At 45.9% G+C, this 23,587-nt stretch overlaps 1 protein-coding gene across 2 annotated transcripts; it reads left to right on the forward strand.

Annotated features, from left to right (window-relative positions):
* Window positions 1-252: 252 nt before the first annotated feature.
* Window positions 253-22,745, forward strand: PHF19 (PHD finger protein 19). 2 transcript variants are annotated; one of them, XM_060251317.1, is made up of 14 exons: window positions 253-432; window positions 630-711; window positions 1,816-1,911; window positions 2,444-2,544; window positions 4,402-4,550; window positions 5,309-5,404; window positions 7,764-7,832; window positions 10,758-10,878; window positions 11,732-11,799; window positions 13,168-13,326; window positions 14,870-14,957; window positions 15,700-15,785; window positions 17,273-17,368; window positions 19,139-22,745. In XM_060251317.1, exons 1-14 carry the CDS (start codon window positions 253-255, stop codon window positions 19,491-19,493), a joined length of 1,746 nt encoding a protein of 581 aa, XP_060107300.1. In that variant the 3' UTR covers window positions 19,494-22,745. The 2 variants fall into 2 exon arrangements, with proteins under 2 accessions (XP_060107300.1, XP_060107301.1); XM_060251318.1 differs by having other exon boundaries at window positions 254-432; window positions 19,142-22,745.
* Window positions 22,746-23,587: the final 842 nt, after the last annotated feature.

The following is a 23,587-nucleotide window of genomic DNA, read 5'->3' on the forward strand; positions in this document are numbered from 1 at the left end:
TCTGGGGTTGCTGTAAATCCGCTGTGACTCAGTGGGACTTTACACAGGACTAGTAAAATAGCTGTTAGTCTTAAAATCAATACCTAGCTAAAAGGACAACAGTACCAATTAAAACATCAAATCTGGGAGAAGGGCCACTGCCTTCAGGATTTAAAAGAAGTCTTCATTTTCTTGATGAGTCTCATGAGGCAGTGAGTTCCACATTCTATCATGGTGCTTTCTTTGTGTTTACCATCAGTGCCTCTCCGGGTCATGGAGAACACCAGCATTAGGCATGTCTATACAGCCCCAGGACACCTCCCGCAACCCACTGCTGACTCTTCTGCTAAGAACCAGAGTGGGCGGCAAGAGCTGATGGTCAAGTTGACAGAAGGACAGTATGTCTTGTGCCGGTGGACTGATGGACTCTATTACCTGGGGAAGATCAAGAGGGTAAGATCAAGCATTTCCTTTTTACAAAAATACTCATCCTTGGTACCCCTGAGAGCTGGGCATGACCCAGTCCTCTGTGGTACATCAGCATCTTCCTTGTGCTGCCCCACTGTGGCTTAGCTGGAGAACTGGCCTTCCTGTAACTGACCCTGACTTTGCTGCAACTGTTGACTTTCCTCCCCTTTCCACCTTTGCAGGTGAGCGGTTCCAAGCAAAGCTGCCTGGTGACCTTTGAAGATAATTCTAAATATTGGGTGCTTTGGAAGGACATCCAGCATGGTGAGTCTTCAGTCTTATCCAGGAGTGGAATTCTATCAGGAGCTCCTTTGCATATTAGGCCACACACCCCTGATGTAGCCAATCCTCCAAGAGCTTACAAAAAAGAGCCTTGTAAGCTCTTGGAGGATTGGCTACATCAGGGGTGTGTGGCCTAATATGCAAAGGAGCTCCTGCTAGAATTCCACCCCTGTTCTTATTCGTTTGGCAAGAAATTAGATGCAGGCAACCCCCGGGCTTATGTGGACTGCTTTTTTCAAAAAATCCTCACAACAGCCTTGTGAGGTAGGAGCAGTGACTGACCCAGATGGGATTGGAATGCAAGTCTTCCCACCCTCTCTCCCCTCTTCACCCTGGCTCCTCTTTCATCTGGTGAACCACTCAAGGGAGGGATGTAAAGGAGCAAAGAATTGCTTGCTCTGCTGTCAGAAAAACCCAGCATTCAAGGGGTGGTGCAGAGATTGTCAGTGGGGCGGGTACCTTCCTGTTGGTGAATGCCCCTGGAATGTTCACCCTTAATTGGCCAGAGTTCAACCAGGGGGCCGTGGTTCTTATGGCGTGCAATCAGATAGTGTGTTCCCATTCTGAGTTGTAAGTGACCGGAACTGGAGGCTAAGGAGGCTGAGCCAATTCATGTAAGGTCCTGTCACTGACAGACCAGAATTACTGGTGGGCGCAAGCCTTGTGAGAGAATCCCCCTGAGCTCCTGGCAGCCCCATGGGATTCAGCTATGCAGGCATTAGCAGAGCAACATCACACCTTGGTTCTGCCTGGGGGAAGTAGGGAATGTAAAGGCTGGGTTCACAGCAACCCACAGGAGGTTGTGGCAGCTACAAGCAGAGACAGTTTCAAGAGGGGATTGGATAAACATATGGAGCAGAGGTCCATCAGTGGCTATTAGCCATAGGGTATTGATGGAACTCTTTGTCTGAGGCAAGCGATTTTCTGTATTCTTGGTGCTTGGGAGGGAACAGTGGGAGGGCGTCTGCCCCACTGGTGGACCTCCTGATGGTGCCTGGGTCTTTTGGCCGCTGTGTGACACAGAGTGTTGGACTGGATGGGCCATTGGCCTGATCCAGCATGGCTTCTCATGTTCCTCTTTTCCAGCTGGTGTGCCAGGGGAAGAACCCAAGTGTAACATCTGCCTTGGAAAGACAATAGGCCCCTTAAATGATATCTTGATATGCGGAAAATGCGGTCTAGGTAAGAAGAAATATCTCCTGGGGTTCCATCAGGATGTGTTGGGAGAGGAGTGCAAGGCGGAGAACAGCACTGAGAAGTTCCCTTGTGCTTCAGCATGCTTGAAATGGCGTTTTAATGGGATGATCTACCCATCAGGTTTTAGCACGTGGCTGTGGAGAACAGTAAGCTCCCTTGCTGTGTATTTTGTAGTTCCCTCTTTGGCCACAGCTTTGGAAAGCGCAACCTTTTGCACAGGGCTGTTTTTCTAGCAAGAGCTCCTCTGAATATTAGACCACGCTCCCCTGATGTAGCCAATCCTCCTGGAACTTACAGTAGGCCCTGTACTAAGAGCCCTCTAAGCTCTTGGAGGATTGGCTACATCAGGGGGGCATGGCCTAATATGCAGAGAAGCTTCTGCTGGAAAAAGAGCCCTGCAAAGTTTTGTGTAAAAATAGCAGCTGCACTGATGGGTCATCTTGTAGCTCCTCCCCATCAAGAGGAGGAGGAGCTTAGCTTTTGCTTTCACTGATGAAGCTCTGCCTCTTCCCTTCAGGTTATCACCAACAGTGTCACATTCCAGTAGTGGGCAGTCGCGAAGGCTCCTTAGCGACACCTTGGTTCTGCCGGAGGTGCGTCTTTGCCTTGGCTGTGCGGGTGAGTGGTGATGTGTCCTGCCATCCTGCTTTTCTAGAGTGAGTCTTCTTTGGTGGGGGCTTCATGACAGTATTCCCAAGCACGACAATAGGTTGGTTAAATCCAGTACTCTGCCTCCAGCAAAGGACAGCTTGGGTGACCATGAAATGCTCACAAGTAGGACATAAAAATAATAATCCTGCTTTCTCATTTTCCACCAGCCAATAAGGGGGAGAGCATGAGATAAATTTATAAAGTGTTGCATGGTGTAGAGAAAGACTGAGGTGTTTCCCCCCTCCCTCTCCCAGTATACTAGAAATGGAAATTAACCTGCTGAGTAGTAGATTCAAGTCTAGCAAACGTAAGTATTTCCTTGCAGAATTCACTTGTGGGACTCACTGCCACATGATGTAATCATATCCACCAGCATTAGTGGCTATAGAAGGGTGTAGACAACCTTGTGAGATAGATTAGGCTGAGAAAAGAGTGACTGGCTCAACATCACCCACTAAACATAAGAACATAAGAGAAGCCATGTTGGATCAGGCCAGTGGCCCATCCAGTCCAACACTCTGTATCACACTCTGTATCTTGACATTTTCAGTGAGTTATCTACCACGACCCCAAGATCTCTCTCTTGGTCAGTCTCTGCCAGTTCACACCCCATCAACTTGTATTTGCAGCTGGGATTCTTGGCCCCAATTTGCATTACTTTGCACTTGGCCACATTGAACCTCATCTGCCACGTTGACACCCACTCACCCAGCCTCAACAGATCCCTTTGGAGTTCCTCACAATCCTCTCTGGTTCTTACCACCCTGAACAATTTGTGAGAAAGGGAGCCACAGCCATGGCACAAAATAGACCTTACATGGTTAGGGTTGCCAAGTCCAATTCAAGAAATATATGGAGACTTTGGGAGTGGAGCCAGGAGACATTGGGGCGGAGCCAGGAGCAAGGTTGTGACAAGCATAAATGAACTGCAAGGGAGTTCTGGCCATCACATTTAAAGGGACAGCACACCTTTTTAAATGCCTTCCTTCCATAGGAAATAATGAAGGATAGGGGCACCTTCTTTTGGGGCTCATAGAATTGGACCCCATGGTCCAATCCTTTTGAAACTTGGAAGGTATTTTGGGAAGAGGCACTAGATGCTATACTGAAAATTTGGTGCCTCTACCTCAAAAACAGCCCCCCCCCCAGAGCCCCAGATACCTGCAGATCAATTCCCCGTCATTCCCTATGGGAATCCTTCATGGAGGTGCATGATGGCTGTGGGGGTGGGGCTTCCCCCGCCGGCCAGCTGGCTGGGGGAGGGGGGAAGCCTGTAAAACCGGGGGATCCTCTGCTGGGACCTGGGGATTGGGAAGCCTATTAACATGGTTCATATAACCATCATGGGGCCTTACAGCAAGATGGCAGTTGCACGTTCTCTGTGGGGAGCCAATTCTGAAGCACCGCAGGAGCCTTATTCAGACTGACCCTTGCCCTGCAGTCCCAATCCAAAGTAGGCCCCTTCAGAATTGAGTTCTCATAAATATAAGGCCCCATCATGGTCATGTGTTACACGGAATGTCTGGTTTGGGTCTGAATGGATATTTGAACCTGGGTCTTCCCAGTCCCAGCCCAATAGTCTCCTCAGCAGAAAATCATCATTGTCATCATCATCAATAATAATAATAATTAAGTTTGCTTAATCACTCCAGCCTAGGCCAGACTCTGGGCAATGTATATCAAGTAAAAGTACAAGTTAAAAACACAAGTAAATGCATAGTTAGAACAACATAACAACAACAATACAAATTAAGCAATAAAATTCCACTGTGATACATCTGCCTTTTTTGTGTCCTAACGCTGTGGCTGTTGTTGTTTTCACAGAAAGGTGGGGCCCTGAAGAAAGGAGCCATCGCAAGGACTCTACAAATGGTCAAGATGGTTTTGTCTTACAATCCGGAGCAGCTAGAATGGGACTCGCCTCACAGAACCAATCAGCAGCAGTGTTACTGTTACTGTGGAGGCCCCGGCGAGTAAGGCTGATTGGAGCATGGAGTGAATGAAGCTAGCCATAAAAGAGAGATGATTGGACAGTAGCTGGGCTGTTGGGAGATGTCACTTCAAGAGCTACTGTGGTATAGTGGTTAGAGTGCAACACTAGGATATGAAAAACCCTGGTTGAAATCACTCTCTTTCAGCTTAACCTGCTTCACAGGGGTGTTGTGAGGATAAAATGGAGGAAGATATTATAAGCTGCTTTCCTACAGTCTCCATTGTAGAAGAAGAAGAAGACTGCAGATTTATACCCTGCCCTTCTCTCTGAATCAGAGACTCAGAGCAGCTTACAATCTCCTATATTTTCTCCCTCCACAACAGACACCCTGTGAGGTGAGTGGGGCTGAGAGAGCTCTCACAGCAGCTGCCCTTTCAAGGACAACTCCTGCGATAGCTATGACTAACCCAAGGCCATTCCAGCAGCTGTAAGGGGAGGAGTGGGGTCTCAAACCCGGTTCCCCCAGATAAGAGTTTGCACACTTAACCACCAGACCAAATTAGAAGAGTGAGTCATTAGTCAGAAGTGAATCATTCAACTGATATGAATGAAAGACTGATGGGGAGAAGAAGCCTGTCGCATCACCTTCTTTCTCTCCCCTAGATTTCTAGTTTTTATATTTTGGTTTGGGAGGATGAGATGGTAGAAACAATGTGCAGCCAGTGTGTATGAGACTCTAGCGGCATCAGTCCTTCTGCATCCTCATTCCAATCTAGTTTTGTTTTGTTTCCCTCCCAGATGGTACCTAAAGATGCTGCAATGTTACCACTGCCGGCAATGGTTCCATGAAGCTTGCACTCAGTGCCTTAGTGACCCCATGATGTTTGGGGACCGGTAGGTTTGTCTGTTGAAGAAATGTTTGCCTTGCTTTTCTACTTCTCCTTGTCTCTGTCACTTCTTATAACTGATGCATAGTTAACTTGTGGAACTCACTGCCAGAGGACGTAGTCACGGCTGTTAACACAGCTGGGTTTAAAAGAGGTTCAGAAAAATGTATGGAGGCTGGATCTGTCTGTGACTTGAAATCATGATGACTAAATAGAACTTTCATGTTGAGAGGTGGTATAAACCAGTGGTGGCCAAACTTGGTTAACGTAAGGGCCACATAGAATAAACATCAGATGTTTGAGAGCTGCAGGACATGAACATCAGATGTTTGACGGAAGGCGGGCAGGAAGGAAAGCAAATAGATGGGAGGGAGGGAGGGAGAGGTGGAAAGAAAGCAACTTTAACTGCATTCTCCAAGCTGCCAGTTGGCTTGGCTTGGAGAAGTGATTTAAAAAGACAAATGCCTTTTCCAAGCTGGCTGATGGGACAGTGGGGGCTTCGAGAGCCACTCCATATGTGTGAAAGAGCCACATGTGGCTCCGGAGCCTCAGTTTGGCTACCCCTGGTATAAACTAAATGGTAGTTTCTAGGGTAGGGGGGACAACTGGGGGATGCTTTGGCTGCTGTGCCCTGCCCAGGGACCTGATGAGGACATGTGGTTAGCCACTGTAGGAAACACAATGCTTGGGTCTCATCCAACAAGGCTCTTCTTACTTCCAAGACACTCAAAGCGACTTGCAATCAAGATTAAAAATTGTATAACAATCAATATAAAAAGTACAATAAACATCACCATAAACACGCACATTTCAGGGGAAAAAATCTGCCGCTGCTTCTTCTCTTCCTCTCCATTTTGTCCTCTTTGTCCTCTTCATATTATTATTGTTGCTGCTGCTGTTATTAAATAATAATAGGTACCATCAATGTGCGAGATCCTTTATAGTGTGTCAGGAAGGAGGTCAGAACTCAGGAGGACACATTACAGTCCTTGTGTAGTGACCAGGTCCACCGCAGGGAGTTTTCATCCTACGTGCAATATGAATTCCCCACTTGGAACTCAGGTCCCAGGAACACAGGGGCCCGATTTGAATTGGGACCATGGCGTGCCAAGAGAGGTGACTTAAGCCTCTTCCTCAGTGCTTCAAAAAGGATATTGTAGGATTGGAAAAGTTGCAAAAAAGGGGCAACTAAAATGATTAAGGGGACAGAACACCTTTCCTATGAAGAAAAGTTAAAGAGGTTAGGGCTCTTTCACTTGGAGAAATTATGGTTGAGAAGCAGCATGGTAGAGAGGTTTACAAAATGATACATAGGACCAGGCCTTGGTTTCAGCAGGAGCTCACAGGAGTGCAGCTCCTGAACCTTTCTGAGAGTTCCACTTCCTCCTTCCCACCTTGCCCATTGAACAGTAGGTGCAGCTGCTTAACAATCCCTGGATGAGCTCCACCACCTATTTTTCTACAAAACGACCCCTAGGATAGAGAAGGTAGAGGAAAAGTACATAGTACATGAAATGCTGAAATTAATGAGCAGCAGGCCTCATATGCAGTGAGAGCTCACAGGAGCACAGCTCCTGAACCTTTCTGAGAGTTCAACCTCCTTGTCCATTGAATAGTATTTCAGCTGCATAACAATCCCTGGATGAGCTCCACCACCTATTTTTCTACCAAATGACCCCTGATGAGCAGTAAAGCATAGAACAGATAAAAGTAAGTACTTCACCCAAAGAGTAATTAACAGGTATATGAGTACCAGTTTGCTGGAAGTAAAGTGTAGATGACTGGGGAAGGCAATGACAAACTACCCCATAAAAAGTGCCAAGAAAACATCGTGATGCGACATCACCCCATAGTCAGAAACGACTGCTGCTTGCACAGGGGGCTACCTTTACCCTTATATGTGGAACACTATGTCGGCAGTGGTGATGCTCTGTATTCTTGGTGCTTGGAGGGCAACAGTGGGAGGGCTTCTGGAGTTCTGGCCCCACTGGTGGACCACTTGATGGCACCTGGGTTTTGGCCACTGTATGACACAAAGTGTTGGACTGGGCCATTAACCTAATCCAACAGGGCTTCTCTTATGTTCTCTTTCTCTCAGCCTAAACTGAACACAGCCTTCTCATAGGTACAGCTCAGAGGGTAGGAGATACATGGCACAGTGCTGCACTGCAGTGGCAGATATGTGAATGATGTATGAGGAATTATTGCTCAGAGATCCACGTGAGCAGCCTCTCCCATGCAGATCACCCATTATTCACATGCAGGTCCCAGCATTACCACATGGAAGCAACTCCTGTGTGGCTTCTTATTGAAGAGGGCCTTAGGCAAGACTCCCCTCCTTCTAATTCTCTGTTATTATCTTTCAGATTTTATGTTTTTTACTGCTCGGTGTGTAACCAGGGCCCAGAGTACATCAAACGTCTGCCTTTGAGATGGTAAGACCTCGACAGAGTCTTCCTTGGTATTTCATAGTATGCAGGAAATCCATTGTAATACAGCTGCCTTTTTGAAAAGATACTTTGGTTGTTCCCTCACCACCATTGGTTATTAAGGGTCTAGCTCTCAAAGTCATTTTCCCTACATTTTTTACATGGTATTTCAAGGAGAACCAACATAGCATAGAATCATAGAGTTGTCAGGGACCCTTAGGGTCATCTAGTCCAACTTCCTGCACAATGCAGGAATTTCACAAATAACCTCCCTTAATCTCACAGGATCAGCATTGCTGTCAGATGGTCATCTAGCCTCTGTTTAAAAACCTCCAAGGAAGGAGAGCCCACCACGTCCTGAGTAAGCCTGTTCCACTGAGGAACCGCTGTGTCAGGAAGTTCTTCCTATTGTTGAGCTGGAAACTCTTTTGATTTAATTTCAACCCATTGGTTCTGGTCCTACCTTCTGGGGCCACAGAAAACAATTCCACACCATCCTCTATATGACAGCCCTTCAAGTACTTGAAGATCGTGATCATATCACCTCTCAGACGTCTCCTCTCCAGGCTAAACATATCCAGCTCCTTCAACCTTTCTTCAGAGGACTTGGTCTTCAGACTCCTCTTTGTAGTAAGTTAAAGCAGTCCAGTATTCTTGACAGAACCACTAGCAGGGCATGGAGGCAAACAGCTTCCTTTTGACTTTGCTTCCAAGCCCCTGGTCATTAAAGACAGACCTGAAGGTTCTGTTGATCCATCTGACTGATTTCCTCATAGGCACCATGGCAAAGTTACTGCAGCTAAGGCAGGAGTCTCCAATATGGCATCTGTGGCATCAGTCTGCTCCTTTCTTGGTGCCTACCAAGTGTTTTTAGAAAATGGGCAGGGCCTGATGGGGCTCTGTGGGTGCTGAGGAGAGCTAGGAGGATGATCAGGGGCCTGGAGACCAAGCCCTATGTGGAAAGGCTGAGGGACTTGGGAATGTTCCGTCTGGAGAAGAGGAGGCTGAGGGGAGACATGATGGTTCTCTTTAAGTATTTGAAAGGCTACCGCTTAGAGGAGGGCAGGGAGCTGTTCCTGTTGGCAGCAGAGAAGAGGACTCGCAATAATAGGTTTAAAGTTAGGATGCGAAGGTACTGACTGAATATTAGGAAAAACTTTTCTTGCAGTAAGAGTTGTTCAACAGTGGAATCAGCTACTGAGGGAGGTGGTGAGCTCTTCCTCACTGGCAGGCTTTAAGCAGTGGCTGAACAAGGACTTGTCAGGGATGCTCTAAGCCAGGGGTGTCAAGCTCATTTGTTATGAGGGCCGGATCCGACATAAATGTGACCTTGTTGGGCCGGGCCATAAGCATCATAAAATCTAATGCAGGTAGCAGATATATAAACTTTATAAAAGACACTGACAAACACAGATTTAAAGATTTAAAAAACTTAAAACATGCTTAAAACGTTAGCACGCGGTCTTAAAGGTGTTTTCTTTGTATGTCTCCTGTGCGATCCAGGGAACTGGGCAAAGGAGGCTCTGGCTCTTTCCTTCCTTCCCCAGGGGACCAGGAGAGAAGGAGCTTCAGCCAATAGAAGGAAGAGAGGCTTGGCTCAGTAGCTCTGCTGTGCAATTGAGAGAGCCTGGCAAAGCAAGCTATCCTTCCCCCTCTTCCTCCCCAAGGGAGGAGCCTCAGCCAATGGAGAAAATAGAGGTTTTGTTCTGTAGCTCTTATGCGATTGAGCAAGCCTGGCAAAGCAAGTTGTGATGCAGAAGGAAGCAAGAGAGAGGGAGGAGGAAACAGATGATAGCTAGTTGCTTGGGGGCCTGATAGGAGCACTCTGGAGGCCTGATTTAGCCCTCGGGCTGCATGTTTGACACCCCTGCTCTAGGCTGATCCTGCACTCAGCAGAGGGCTGTATGGACCCTTCCAACTCTGTGATTCTATAGGTCTTCTGATTTGCCATTGAAAATTTGCTTGGCTATATAGATTAAAATAATTGTTTCAATAGCAGCTGCCCCAGCAGTGCTTATACCCCTTTCCTAGTGTATTTTTAATTGCTCCTTTTCTCCCCTGCACTTAGGCTTCCTTGGTGTGTTTGGCTTCGCCTTCTGCAGCCCTCATTTTGTAGTAGACTTCACCTCCTGCAGGAGACATTTGTGGCTGCCCCCACCACCCTGTGTCAGAATTCCCAAAGGTGTCCACCAGCTCAAAAAGGTCGGGGACCTCCGAGCTTAGGATTATGGAGGACATAGCTCAAGCATAATACGACATACAAATAACTTGGCCTATTGCATCCCTGCTCTGTATGTGATTCCAAGCATGTATATAGGGCTGGAATAACTGGATTTCTCAACAGCTTGGAAAAAAGGGATTTTATTTTCCTTAAGTGCAAAATTAGGGACAGATCATTTATCCACATCTAGATTCTTCATCGGTTTATTTATCTACTGCCTTTCAGCTTTAATTCCCTAGCAGCTACATAAAAACATATAAAACAACAACTCAGAGATACACTGCCCTGGAACATGGAGGTTCCATCCAGTTGATCTGCTCGTAGATAGTCAGGATTCATAGAAACGAAGGTCATACTAAGCAACTATCCCAACAGTTAATTGGTTAAAGCTTGAGAAGGTGGTCAGGGTCCAAGTAATAGTGGCTGGATAAGGCTGCCAGTGGGCTACCTCCAGGGGTGGAATTCTAGCAGGAACTCCTTTGCATATTAGGCCACACACCCCTGATGTAGCCAATCCTTCAAGAGCTTACAAAAAAGAGCCTTGTAAGCTTTGGGAGGATTGGCTACATCAGGGGTTTGTGGCCTAATATGCAAAGGAGCTCCTGTAGAATTCCAGCCCTGGCCTACCGCAATGCAAAAACACTACCCACTACCCCGGCATTCCTGCCCGATGACGGTCTTAGCTTCTGTCATTTCCTTTGTACACGCAGGGTCGACGTTGTGCACCTGGTGCTCTACAACTTGGGTGTGCAGAGCAAGAAGAAATACTTTGACTTCGAGGAAATCTTGGCCTTCGTCAATCACCATTGGGACCTTTTGCAGCTCGGGAAGGTAAAGAGCTAAGATCTCTCCTAAGGCCTCTTGGGGAAGAGTTTAGCATCTTAAAGCTGAAACTTTGGTTCCCCCTTATGGCCATGAAGTGAATAACCTTCCTGAGCAATATGTACAAGCTGATTTCGTGAGTTGCCATTGCCATTCATCATTTTACCATTTCAAACGTTGCCTTGTTCCCTGCCCATTCCAACCCCAGTCCAAGGAAGGAGGCTGCATGACTGTAGCTGTTCACGAAAGGACGGAGAAAGGACTGAGGACCAGTGGTCCCTCTAAACTGAGTTAGCGTGAATTAGTTTTTAAGCCTCTGGCTCACACATTTTTGTCTTCGCTCAGGAAGGATGGCCCCAGAGCATGCTTACAACTTTAATACCAGTAGCTCACCAAGTAGAATTTTGCTCACAAGACTCCACAGCTTTGAGGGAGCGTCGCTGACAACCGGAACATAGCATCTCTGACCTAGGAGGTTTCAGCCACAAACCCATTCAGTGACCTTAGACAAGCTGACCACTGTCAGCCTCAGTTCTCCATCTGCAAGGGGGGAATGCTCATGCTGGCCTGCCTTCCAGTACTGTTGTACAGACTGCTGTGATAGTGTATGTGAAATGTCTTCAACACAGTGTGTGCTACATGGATTCAGATGGTTATTAGCAATTCCTTGGTTTTGATTTTTAAAAATTAACAAATCGTATCAAAGTGCTTGTATCGGGCTACCTCTAGTTAATCTCTTGCTGTCTTGCGTTGGCTTGAGGGGATTTACCTCTCTCCAGTACCATAAAATGTCCAATCCTGTTAGTTGCCTCCCATCCAAGCCAGTTTTTATATTGCTTTTGTCTTAAACTCTGCTTCCCAGCTGACTGGAACCCCCGTGGCTGAGCGAAGCGCGCACCTTCTGGATGCACTGAACAGCTACAAAAGCAGGTAGGTACAAAGCCTGTTTCTCCACCCAACAAATTACTGGAGTAATTACAGTTTGGGGTTGAGATTGGTGCTCAAATCCTTGCTCACCCTTAAGGCTCCTGGTGTGACTTTGGAACAGGAGGATCACCCCTCAGTCTTACTGGCCTTTCTATCTAATTTCTGCTTGGAGGAGGTGATTGTATCATGTCTTGCCATCGAATACAATTGGATGATTCAGTCACTTTTGACGCAGAATCAATGAACAGTCAGGCTTCTTGACATATCCCTGCTTGATCCATTGCATCATCTCTCCTTGCGATCAGCCTCTGCTGGGGTTAGATCTTTCAATCATATTTCTGCAGATCATTCGGTCATATTTCTGTAATTAAGGTGAGTAAATGATGCAACAGGTCCTGCTGCAGAGGCACCTTGGAGGTGGCTGCCTGTTGCAACCCTGTACTAGCCATGGTTCTGGGCTTGATTCCCTCTATTCAGGAGGCATCCTGAACAGAGACACTTGCCAAAAGACGTGATGGTTGGGCTCCTTTGTTGGGTATGTGAGTCTTCATCCTGCACACTTGTAACCTTTTTTGGGTGAAAGAAGAACGTGTGTTTTCAATTATTTTAAAAAAGGATTTACCCCAGCTGTCACATATTTGGGTAATAGAACTGTAGAACTATAGTGGTTCCTGCATAGGGATGAACGGATTTGACTGTTTTAATTCCTTTTTGATTCTGGAGGTTCTCATCATAATCTGTTTTGGTCTGCCTCATTTTCATTGCTGCTGTTTGTGTTTTTTGTGGGTTTTATGGTTTTTGTTTCTTTGATGCCATTGTTACACCGTCCATATGCCGTTTATGTGCAAGTGACAAAAAACTGAAAAATGTGTTGATGGGAAGCTGTAATGGACAAAAAGAGAAACTCAGATTCATTTCTTTCAATGGAGAAATGAAATTCAAATGGGGATATTCTAATCAAACCAGCCAGTTGGTGAAATTCAGTCTTTCTACCTTAGGCTTGTACATCTTCATACAATGGCATTTTAATTTTTAGGTATTATATTAACACACATATATTCAGGGCTTTTTATTGTAGCAGGAACTTCTTTGCATATTAGGCTACACCCCCCCTGATGTGGCCAATCCTCCAAGAGCTTACAGGGCGTACTGTAAGCTCTTGGAGGATTGGCTACATCAGGGGGGTGTAGCCTAATATGCAAAGGAGTTCCTGCTACAAAAAAAGCCCTGCATATATTAATAAATAGGATTTTTCTTGGAGTTAACAATGAGTCTCCTGCTGTAAACAAAGCACACAAACAAGCCCTCTGTGCATCACCAGCTTGAAAGACTTTAATGGATTCTCTGTTCTTTCCACCCACTGCCTTGCAGGTTTCTCTGCGGGAAGGAAATCAAGAAGAAGAAATGTATCTTCCGCTTGCGCATCCGGGTTCCGCCCAACCCGCCTAGCAAGCTCCTTCCTGAAAAGGTTGATAGCAGAGTCTCTGAGCTAAAGAAAGGAGCGGGCAGCAAGCATTCCCATAAAAACAGGTCTGTATCCTGAGAAAGTGGGGCCTGAGGCTGGATGTGCAGATGCAGTGAAATGAGCTGGTTGAGTCCTCTGGGATCACTTCAGCCTGCAGGGGGTGCTGTTGGGGAGCATCATATTGAACATACGAAGCTGCCCTATACTGAATCAGATCCTCGGTCCATCAAAGTCAGTATTGTCTACTCAGACTGGCAGCGGCACTCTAGGGCCTCAAGCTGAGGTTTTTCACACCTATTTGCCTGGACCCTTTGTAGTTGGAGCTGTCGGGGATTGAACCTGGGACCTTCTGCTTACCAAGCAGATGCTCTACCACTGAGCTACCATCCCTCCCCAATTCTTTAAAAAAAAAAAAAAGCTCTATGTTAACAGATCATCAGCTGCTTATCCAAAACTATCGTTGAGCTTGACTAGAACCTTTCTTTCTGATGTACTGCTTTTCTGTGCCCTGGATGGCCCAGTCTAGCTCACTCTTATCAGAGGTCAGGAGCTAAGCAGGGCTGGGCCTGGTTACTACTTGGACTGGAGTCACCCATAGAAGTCCAGGGTCGCTAGGCAGAGACAGGCAATGGCAAACAGGCTCCGTTTCTTCTCTTGCTTTGAAAACCTTCCTGGGTTGCCATCAGTTGACTGGAACTCAAGAGCCCTTTCTACCACCATCCATTTTCTGCATTGCAGGGGGCTTTTGTGTGGTGGAGCATTCAGCAATGATACCTCCCCCGCCACCTGCATTCTCAAGTGATGCAGTCTGTTCTACCATATCAGGGTTTGACCCCCTCTCCCTGGGTGCAAGGTGTGGATCACTTTATCTCATACGAAAAGGGCTGGCGGAGGAAGGTGGCATGGTATCATCCAATCTCATCAGATCTCGGCAGCTAAGCAGGCTCGGCCCTGAGTAGTACTTGGATGGGATCAAGGGCGGAATTCTAGCAGGAGCTCCTTTGCATATTAGGACACACCTCCCTGATGTAGCCAATCCTCCAAGAACTTACAAGGCTCTTTTTTGTAAACTCTTGAAGGATTGGTTACATCAGGGAGGTGTGACCTAATATGCAAAGAAGCTCCTGCTAGATTCCACCCCAGCAGCAGTATCTTCCACCAAGGAAGATACTGCAGAGGAAGGCAACGGCAGACCACCTCTGCTTCTCCCTTGCCTTGAAAGCCCTTTGCTTGGGTCACCAGAAGTTAGCTGTGACTTGACAGCAAAGGCCAGGGGCTCTGCTGGTCCTAAACATAGCAAAAACAAGCCACCCACGGACAAGGCATGCAGAACAATACAACTTTGTTTACTTTTTAAAAAGTGGGCAGGGGACCCTGGGAAAGCAGCCTGTTGAGGACTGAGCATACTGTAGTGCTGAAAGGTATGAATAATGAAGTGAAAGAAAGAAAAACAGGGAAGGGAAATTAGCTTGCTGAAGTCCCTGAGTACATATTGAGTCCTTTTGACTTGGGGGTGGTGGAATGGGATTCCACAAAAAATGCATCACCCATTTGTGAACTGTGTACAGATGCTGCAACTGTGACTTCTTCTGTTTTGTTTTTCTCCAGTTCACTGCCACATGAACTCCAGCAGGAAAGAAGGCAGGCAGCCCGGAGGAAAAGATCCAAATTTCTCTTGGAAGATGCTATTCCCAGTGTTAGTTTCTTGATATTTTTAACAGGAAGCTATCCATCACTTTGATTTCCTGGAAGCATTTCTAAATCTTGGGATTTATTCTACCTGGAGTGATAGATGCTGTTTTCTTGGAAAATGGAAATAGCCTCTGCTATGGGCCATGTTTATAATTTCTTGGCTGTCAGTTGTACTTTCTTTTGAGCGTGTGCAGTGAGAGTTCTTGCTTCCTTCTTGAAGCACACCTGAGCATTGGCTATGCCTACAACAGACTGAGGGGATAAAGTGCTGAGGTGGTAGAGTAGACTGTACCATGTCAGTTTGCAGGTTATATAATTGTCATTGATGCCGTACATTTTTTTTTTTTTAAAAATCTCCTTCAAGTAGAAACTTTTGAGATTGGGAATGGCCATTTCTACCTGATCTTATAACTTCTTACTTGTGGGGGGGGGGGGGGGAAGGTTGTATAGAGGAAACTTCCAATATGTGATACGCACTTTTGCAATGTGACTTGGTTTAGTCCACTCCAGCACCATTGGATTGCTGCTGCTTAGGAAAAAAAGGACAAAGTGGGAAATGAGAGGGTATAAATTACTATGAACCCTGTCAATTGGATGAATAGGTCCAGGTGGGCAGTTGTGTTGGTTTAAAGCAATAGAACAAAGTTGGAGTCCAATTGCATCTTTAAATAGCACCTTCTAGCTTTGGAATGCTCTGTAAATCCATGTATCCACCCTGTTTCTTTTGCCCCCCCCTCCCTCCCCAGAGTGATTTCGCCTCTGCTTGGAGCACAAACCATCACCTGGCCAGCATTTTTGATTTTACTTTGGATGAAATTCAGAGTCTGAAAAGGTAACTTGCAGTATGTATGTGTGAGAATGGAGGGCTGATTACAGACCAGCAGTTTGAGGTGACACAGTGACGCCTCCAAAATTGCCTTGAAAAATCTGTCCAAACAAGCACATCTGCTGCCCGCCCCCATCCCATACTTACCCTGTCCTCCGGTGTACTCAGAGCAGCTCAAAAAGCTACCATGTTTGAACTGGTAGCAAATTTCTGAGCTGCACATCAGTCGTCTCTTCGGCGTCTGGATGCGGAAGCGCACAAGCAAGGCGCCTTGGCGGTGTGAACCCACCAAGCCGCCCCAAGCTGTTTCCAGATTTTAAAAATTGCTTTCAAATGCATAGACGCATGGGTGCATGAGCGCTCATGCGCATGACCAAAAAATGAATGGGGGAAAAAAAGCCCAAACCAAGCTACAGGGGATGGTGCACAACAGCTCTCTGATCGCACCACGTTGCCCTGGGATTGGGATGGGAATGGCTTGCAGGGGAGTGTTTGGATTCTTTGGGACGCTTCTTTTTGAGCCGGCCCGATTTGGGACGCCTCCCATCCACCTCAAACTGGCCATCAGTTATCAGCCTATGTGTACAATAAATGTAATTATGTAATGAAGTAAGGTTCTGCTAAAATAGAAAGGATGCCAGGGTGGTATATTGGCTAGTGTTGCCATGGAAGCATGTGCCATGAACTTGGGCAAAGCACTCTCTCTCGGCATAAGCTACCTCATAAGGTTGTTGTGATGGTACAATGGAGGAGGCTAGAACGATATCGTAAGCTGCTTTGATTTTTCTGTTGGAAATAATAGTGGGGTATAACGACCTACATAAAAATAAGGAACAATGACTAGTTGATAAATGCAGGAAAAAATTCACTTGGAATTCTGAAAAAAGAAAGGAAGATATAAGATTAACTGCAGGGCTGTCATAAGAGGGGAGGCACCATTTAACAGGGGAACTTCTACTTTGCATGAAGAATGCCCTGGGTTCAGTCCCTGGCATCTTCCAAATCAAATGGCTCATGGGTCACAGGGTCTGGAAGAGACCTTCTTCTGCATGTCTGATATGGTAATATAGCCTTAGATGTAACTTGCCTGGCAAGGGTTGCTGCGGTTCACATGTTACAGCAAATACACTGGTAAAAAAATGCCGATGTGTGTTCACTTTACAAATGAAACTTGGGACTGGGACCTGGATAAATGTGAAGTTTCAGTCACATGTTCAGCTGCAGGTGCATTGAAATAACGTGAATTATAAAGATAAATCAAATGTATCTTGTACACAGATTGTACCTGTGTTCCCTTCTAACATGGACAGTGGATCATTGGTGGAGTAATGCTTTGCATCCATAGGATATCAGGTTCCATCCCTGACATTTCCACCCGAAGGATCTCAGGAAATGTCTGAGGCTCTGAAAAGCCACTCTGGTCAAAGTATTTTGTTATAAAAGTAGATTTTTTAAAAAAACAACATGACAACGGTTTTCTTGCTTCTTTTCAGTGCAAGTTCGAGCCACACGTTCCTTTCGGATGTCGATTCCACGGATGCCGCCAGCACTTCAGGGTCAGCCACGACCACCCTGTCCTACGAATCGAGGTAAGAGCTTTGCAAACATCTTTTGTGTGCAAAGATGACTGTGACTTGGCAGTAGAGCATCTGCTTGACAGGCAGAAGTTCTGGGCTTCAGTCTCCAGAGTCCCCAGTTAGAAGGATCAGGTAATATGTGATGCAAAAGACCTTCACCTGAGACCCCGGAGAGCTACTGCCAGTTGGAGTAAATGATCCTGACCAAGATAAACCGATAATCTGACTCAGCCCTGTCCGCATGTTACAGTAAATGCCTGTTCACTGGGGAGAGGCCATGGCTCAGTGGTAGAGTATCCACTTGGCATACAAAAAGTTTCAGGTTCAAACCCCAGCATTTCCTGTTAAATGGCCCAGGCACAGATGATACAAAAGACCTTGGCCTGAGACCCTGGAGAGTTGCTGCCAGTCTGAGTAGACAATCCTGACTAAGAGGGACTGAGAGTCTGAAGGAGGATGAGGAAGATAAGAGATTGGATATATACCCTGCCCTTCACTACCCAAAGGAGTCTCAGAGAGCTTACGATCTCCTTTTCCTTCCCACAGCAGGCACCTTGTGCGGCTTACAACCTCTTTTTCCTTCCTCTCCCCACAACAGGCACCCTGCGAGGTAGGTGGGGCTGAGAGAGCTCTGACAGAAACTGCCCTTTCCAGAACAGCTTCTGACAGAGTTATAACTGAACCAAGGTCACTCCAGCTGTTGCAGGAGTGGGGAATCGAACCCCATTCTCCCAGATAAGAATCCACGAACTTAACTTCTACACCAAACATAGTTTAATGGAACTTCCATGTGTAAATGAAGTGTAGAAGATACATTGATTAATTAGTTAAATGTTGCAATCCCATTTTTAATCTTGGTTTAACATATATGAATTCATAATAATTTGCTGCTCAGCCAAAATCCAGCCTTGAGGCAGCCATAGAATTCTGTCTCATCATGAAGCCATCAGGGCTGGGAACAGCCTCACTTAAAGTGAGGAACTTTTGAATGGCAGAATTTTCATTTACAATATTAGGATAGCCCCCCCCCCTTACATTTCTGTTGTCCAGATTGAAGTCTGTGAAATACGCAGAACCGTCTAAAAGCCTGATATAAACTATAAGTGTCCACAGCAATAATACTCATTATTTCTTTAAAACACTGATTAACTGCCTTTCTAACTTACAAAACCGAAGGCGACTTACAAAGCAAATAGAATATAAAACAGCATATAAAAATAGATAACACACACAAAAGGCCATGAATTAAAATCACACTTTAAAACTGCCAAGAGGCAGAAGAACTAAACTAAGTGAATGCCACCCTGAATATAACAATCTGCAACTACCTCCTAAAGATCAAAAGCGATGGGACCAGGCACACCTCCCTGGTGAGATAGTTCCATATTCATGGGGTTGCCACTGAAATATTGCTGTCATTACAAGTATGAACCAAGATCCAGAAGGTCCACCTTCAAATCCTGCCTCTGACGTACACTCATTAGCAGGGGTGGAATTCTAGCAAGAGCCACACACCTCTGACGTAGCATATTAGGCCACACACCTCTGACGTAGCTAATCCTCTTATAAAAAAGAGCCTTGTAACGTCAGGGGTGTGTGGCCTAATATGCAAAGGAGTTCCTCCCAGAATTCTACCCATTAGGCCAGCAGTTCTCTCTCTTAGCCTCCTTCTGCCATCAGCAATACGGGAGGATAATCATACTGGCCTGCCTTACAGATTAGCTTGAATGCTAGAAATGCTGGATAAGTACTAATGGTTCATATATTGTTATTATGTTCTAGCAGAAGGAATGTGGGCAGTCAGAAGCGGAAACTATCAGTTAAGACCTATGCAGCAATAGAAGCAAAGCAAAAATGCTTGGGACACCCCCAGAGAACCACCCCTGGCTGTTCCTCAGAGGATAGCGAGGCAACCTGCGGCCCTGATCGCCTCAATGCCGCCATTGACAGCCACACCTTTGAGAGCATGAGTGAAGATGACTCGTCTCTCTCACATCTCAAGTCATCCATCAACAACTATTTTGGCGCTGCTGGGAGGCTGGTGTGCGGGGAGAAGTATCATGTGTTGGCTCGTAGGGTGACCCCTGAGGGCAAAGTTGAGTACTTGGTGGAATGGGAGGGGACCACTCCCTACTGAGAGGGCAGGCATAGTTGCCTCGAGAAAGGGAGGGGATCTACTCAAAGGAATCATGCGATTGGTAGCTGAAACTGGATTGGGTGGTGACTCTCTTAGACATCTCTCCTTAATGCTTATTCCAGGCATCTTGGGCAGAAGCGTCCCCTTCGTAGTACCCACTGTGGTGCTAAGAGAGACCCAGATGAGGTAGTCAGACAGGCCACGTTGGGAAATGTGATTGTGTCATGAGCTGGAAAGTATTTGTGTTGCTTTTAATGCTGCTTCTTTGTGAGGGGAAGAGGAGGAGGAAGAAATGGGTGGGTTGGGCCAGTATAGATAATAATATTCAGTCATGTTCCCATAAACTGGCTTCTTCCAGAGAAATCTGATTTTTGCTCCCTAGTGACAAATAAGACAATTGGGCCACTTTGGCAGGATGAATGGGTGGCTGAAACCAACCTGTTTGTTTCATTAAGTGGAGGTCCTCCATCTTGTCAAAGTGAAAAATAGGAAGGAGAGTGAATGGTATAAGAATGGGTGTAGCACAATGGGTGACAGGTGTGAGCCATGAAGCCCTAGGTTCAAAACCTTGCTCTGGCATGGAACTTGTTAGAAAGGAAGGCTACCCTACTCTCAGCTTTGGCCCATTTCCCCCGCTTCTCGCCCCCCACACCCCAGCCTGGTTGATGTGTGTGGCCTAACCTGCAAGGTGGTTTTAAGGTTGACTGAAATAACATACCAGAAGTGGTCTGAGCACTTGTAAACTTGTGATGTTAATGCTGTATGGTACAGTCTGTCAAAAGGCTGCTTGGCAAAAGGTCACAAGCCATCTCTGCCTCTTGAGGGGAAAAATGGAAAACATGCTGCTACAGTGGATAACCAAACATGGCTATTTAGTCTACACTATAATGTTAAAATTTGATTGGAAACCGGTTGAGTCAGTTTGCAGCACTTCAAAATATGTGTCTGACCCCAGAAATCTTGACAGAGGACCAGGGTCTCTACTGAGCATGTTGAGCAGGGATGACCAATATGAGGGGAAGAACATTCGGGGGCTGCAGGGCGGTCATTGGAAGATCCCTCTAAGAGCTCCCTGTATCCTTCTCTCCAGAAATAACAAGTTCATCATTCTCTGTGGTTGGCAAAGGCATCCTGGGAAGAGGTAACATTCTCACAGCCAACAATTTATGAGCAGTGGGTGTGTTCTCCTTGTTCAAAAAGAGATATTTCTCCCTGTTCCTTTTCTTTGTTTCTATGCTCCCTTTTGGTACAATAATTTTTAAGTCACTGGTTTTATGTGGCGATTATCCTTCCTCACAGAAAGGACTCACTGGTGGATTTGGGACTGATGGGGCATTTCCACAACTGGGCTTCTCACTGACTCAGCTTCATGAGGAGAGGGTGGCTATTAAGATTGTTCTAGAACAGAGAGGAAGCTAGGCTTCTCACTGACAGACTTGCTCCACAGTGGGTTATTAAAATTGTTGTGGTGTGTCTGCAACAGATGGAAAACTGACATTTTATGCACACATAATCTGAGATAATTCCAGAGGGGTATCCGTGTTAGACTACATTTTGTAGTCTGAGATGATCTGATTATGATAAAAAGGTCCAAAAGGAGACATTCCTTAGTGCAATGTTTCCTCCTGTTTCATATTAATATTGTTGTCAATGCAACAAAGAATTCTGCGGCAGACTCATTAAAGTGACTTGTCCCCTTCCCCCTTTTGTGAGTGCCTATGTAACTTTTTTTTTTTTTACAAAAATCATCACCAGAAGAGGGCATCCACAAAGCCTTCTTTCACCTTAGTTGATTTCATTTTCATGTTCCTGTTGCACATAACAATACACTTAGGCACTGCAATTTAGCTAACTAATCTGTCCTAAGGAAAGAAATGTGGAGCCTCTAAGCATGTATCTTTTGCAGGGTTTTTTTTTTTGTTTTGTGCATCAGTTTGGATTGTTCTTTTTAATGCTTTTGTGCACCTTCTTAAAAAATAAAATATATGGTTTCTAAAATTGCTGCTTTTTTAGTAACTGACTTTTGTTTGTTATATTCAAGTTGTAATTAATATGTCAGATGTACCATTAAAAAGTCTTTGTTTTTTTAAACTTCTCCAAGGAGTTGTGTTGTCAGAAGAGAGGTGGCTGCTTCAGAGAGATGGATTTGGGGGGGCCGCTGAAGTAGACTGAAGGGGAGAGGGACAAAATCTGACTATTGGTATAATCAGGCTGTGCAAGAACTGAAATTAGTGGGAGCTGCCCAAGCATGTTATTCTTACTGGAAAGCTAAAAGAAGGAGCTGTGATCTGGGAGAACTCAGGATGAAATGTCTCAGCTCTGCTATGAACTCACTATGAGGTCCCAGGCCAAACATTCAACCTCAGTCCCCCCTCTTCCATTTGCAACACGGAAATACAAATATTGGGCTACCTTTCAGGGCTGTTGTGACAATGTCCATGAAAGTCTTTAGTTCCAGGTGGGCAGTCATGTTGGTCTGGAGCAACAAAACAAAGCTGGAGTCCAGTGGCACCTTTAAGACCAGCAAAGCTTTATTCAGAATGTAAGCTTTTGTGTGCATGCATACTTTGTCAGCCGATGAAATGAGGTACAGTGAGCAGGGCTACATACAGTTGGTAGGCAGCGGTTAAGCATGCAAAGTAGTACAAAGTTAGAGTCCAATGGCAAAATAGTGAAATAAACAAATTGAAAGAATACTTGCTATTCTGAATAAAACTCCGTTGGTCTTAAAGGTGCCAATGGACTCCAACTTTGTTCCCATGAAAGTCTTTGAATGTGGAAAATGTAGCAGAGAAGCTAAATCTGATTTGTATTCTCTACTAAGAGAGGCAGAGATACTGATCACAGAGGCTCGGCTCAGACCACAGGCCAAGCCACAGGCTCCTGTTGACTCTCTGCAATCATCCGGGAGTTGAATCGTGATAGGGGTTCCCCATCACATTTAATGTCACCCCATAACACCATCAGCATCCTGCATGTCCCCAGCCTTACACAGAGTGAGTCCCCAAAACTGTTGACTAAGCCCTAATCGGTGCAATAGGATGGAATCATCAGTCTCCAGACCAGGGGTATCAAACTCATTATGAGAGCTGGATGTGACACAAATGTCACTTTGTCAGGCTAGGCCATATGTGCGATAGAACGCAATGCCAGGCAAAGGACGGAGGTGAACCCAATTTACAATGCTATTTTTTTTACTCGAAATACAAATTTGCTAAAAACATTCTTACAGTATTTCATTACAGTACCTCCCTGATGCCCACCCTCCCACTGCCTGTTACTCCTTAGCCCTGGGACAGTATAAAGGGACACAAGGCACAGCCTCTGCCATCCAGCAGTCAAGGCGATGACCAGTTGCTTGTGGGCTGGATAAAAACCCTGGATGGGTCAGGTCTGGCTCTAGACCAGGGGTGTTGAACCCATTTGATAAGAGGGACGGATCTGACGTAAGTGAGACCTTGTTAGGCCAGCCCATGTCGGGTTGGGCCGGGCCATCTTGGGCCAGGCCATGTGTGTACCTTATTTAAGATTAGGTAGCAGAGACAGAAATTTGTATAAAGAACACAAACGCAGTTAAGTATTTTTTTTTTTAAAAAAAACCCCTTGAAACATGCTTAAAATGTTAGTACTCATTGGTCTTAACGGTGCTTTCTTTGCATTTCTCCCATGGGATCCAGGAAACTGAGTAAAGGAAGCTCCGCCTCTTTCTGTCCTTCCCCAGAGAGAGAGGCTTGGCTCGGTAGCTCTGCTGTGTGATTGAGAGCCTGGAAAAACAAGCTCTGCCTCCCCCACCTCCTTCCCAAGGGAGGAGCCTCAGCCAATGGAAAAAATAGAGGTTTTGCTCTGAGGGTCCTGTGCAATTGAGCAAGCCTTGCAAAGCAAGCTGTTATGCAAAAGGAAGCAAAAGACGGAGAAAGAAGCAGATGGCAGCCAGTTGCTTGGGGGTGTGATTTGGCCCCCAGGCCACATGTTTGACACACCTGCTCTAGACCATCAGCAGCCTTACTAGTGATCCTTGACCCCTTCTCTGATTTGGTTTCTTCTGTGTGATCCTGTTTGTTCTTTGGGTTAAGGTTCTATGGAGCTGTTGATAG

Source organism: Heteronotia binoei, chromosome 12 (assembly GCF_032191835.1).
Source record: "Heteronotia binoei isolate CCM8104 ecotype False Entrance Well chromosome 12, APGP_CSIRO_Hbin_v1, whole genome shotgun sequence".
NCBI classification, from domain to species: domain Eukaryota; kingdom Metazoa; phylum Chordata; class Lepidosauria; order Squamata; family Gekkonidae; genus Heteronotia; species Heteronotia binoei.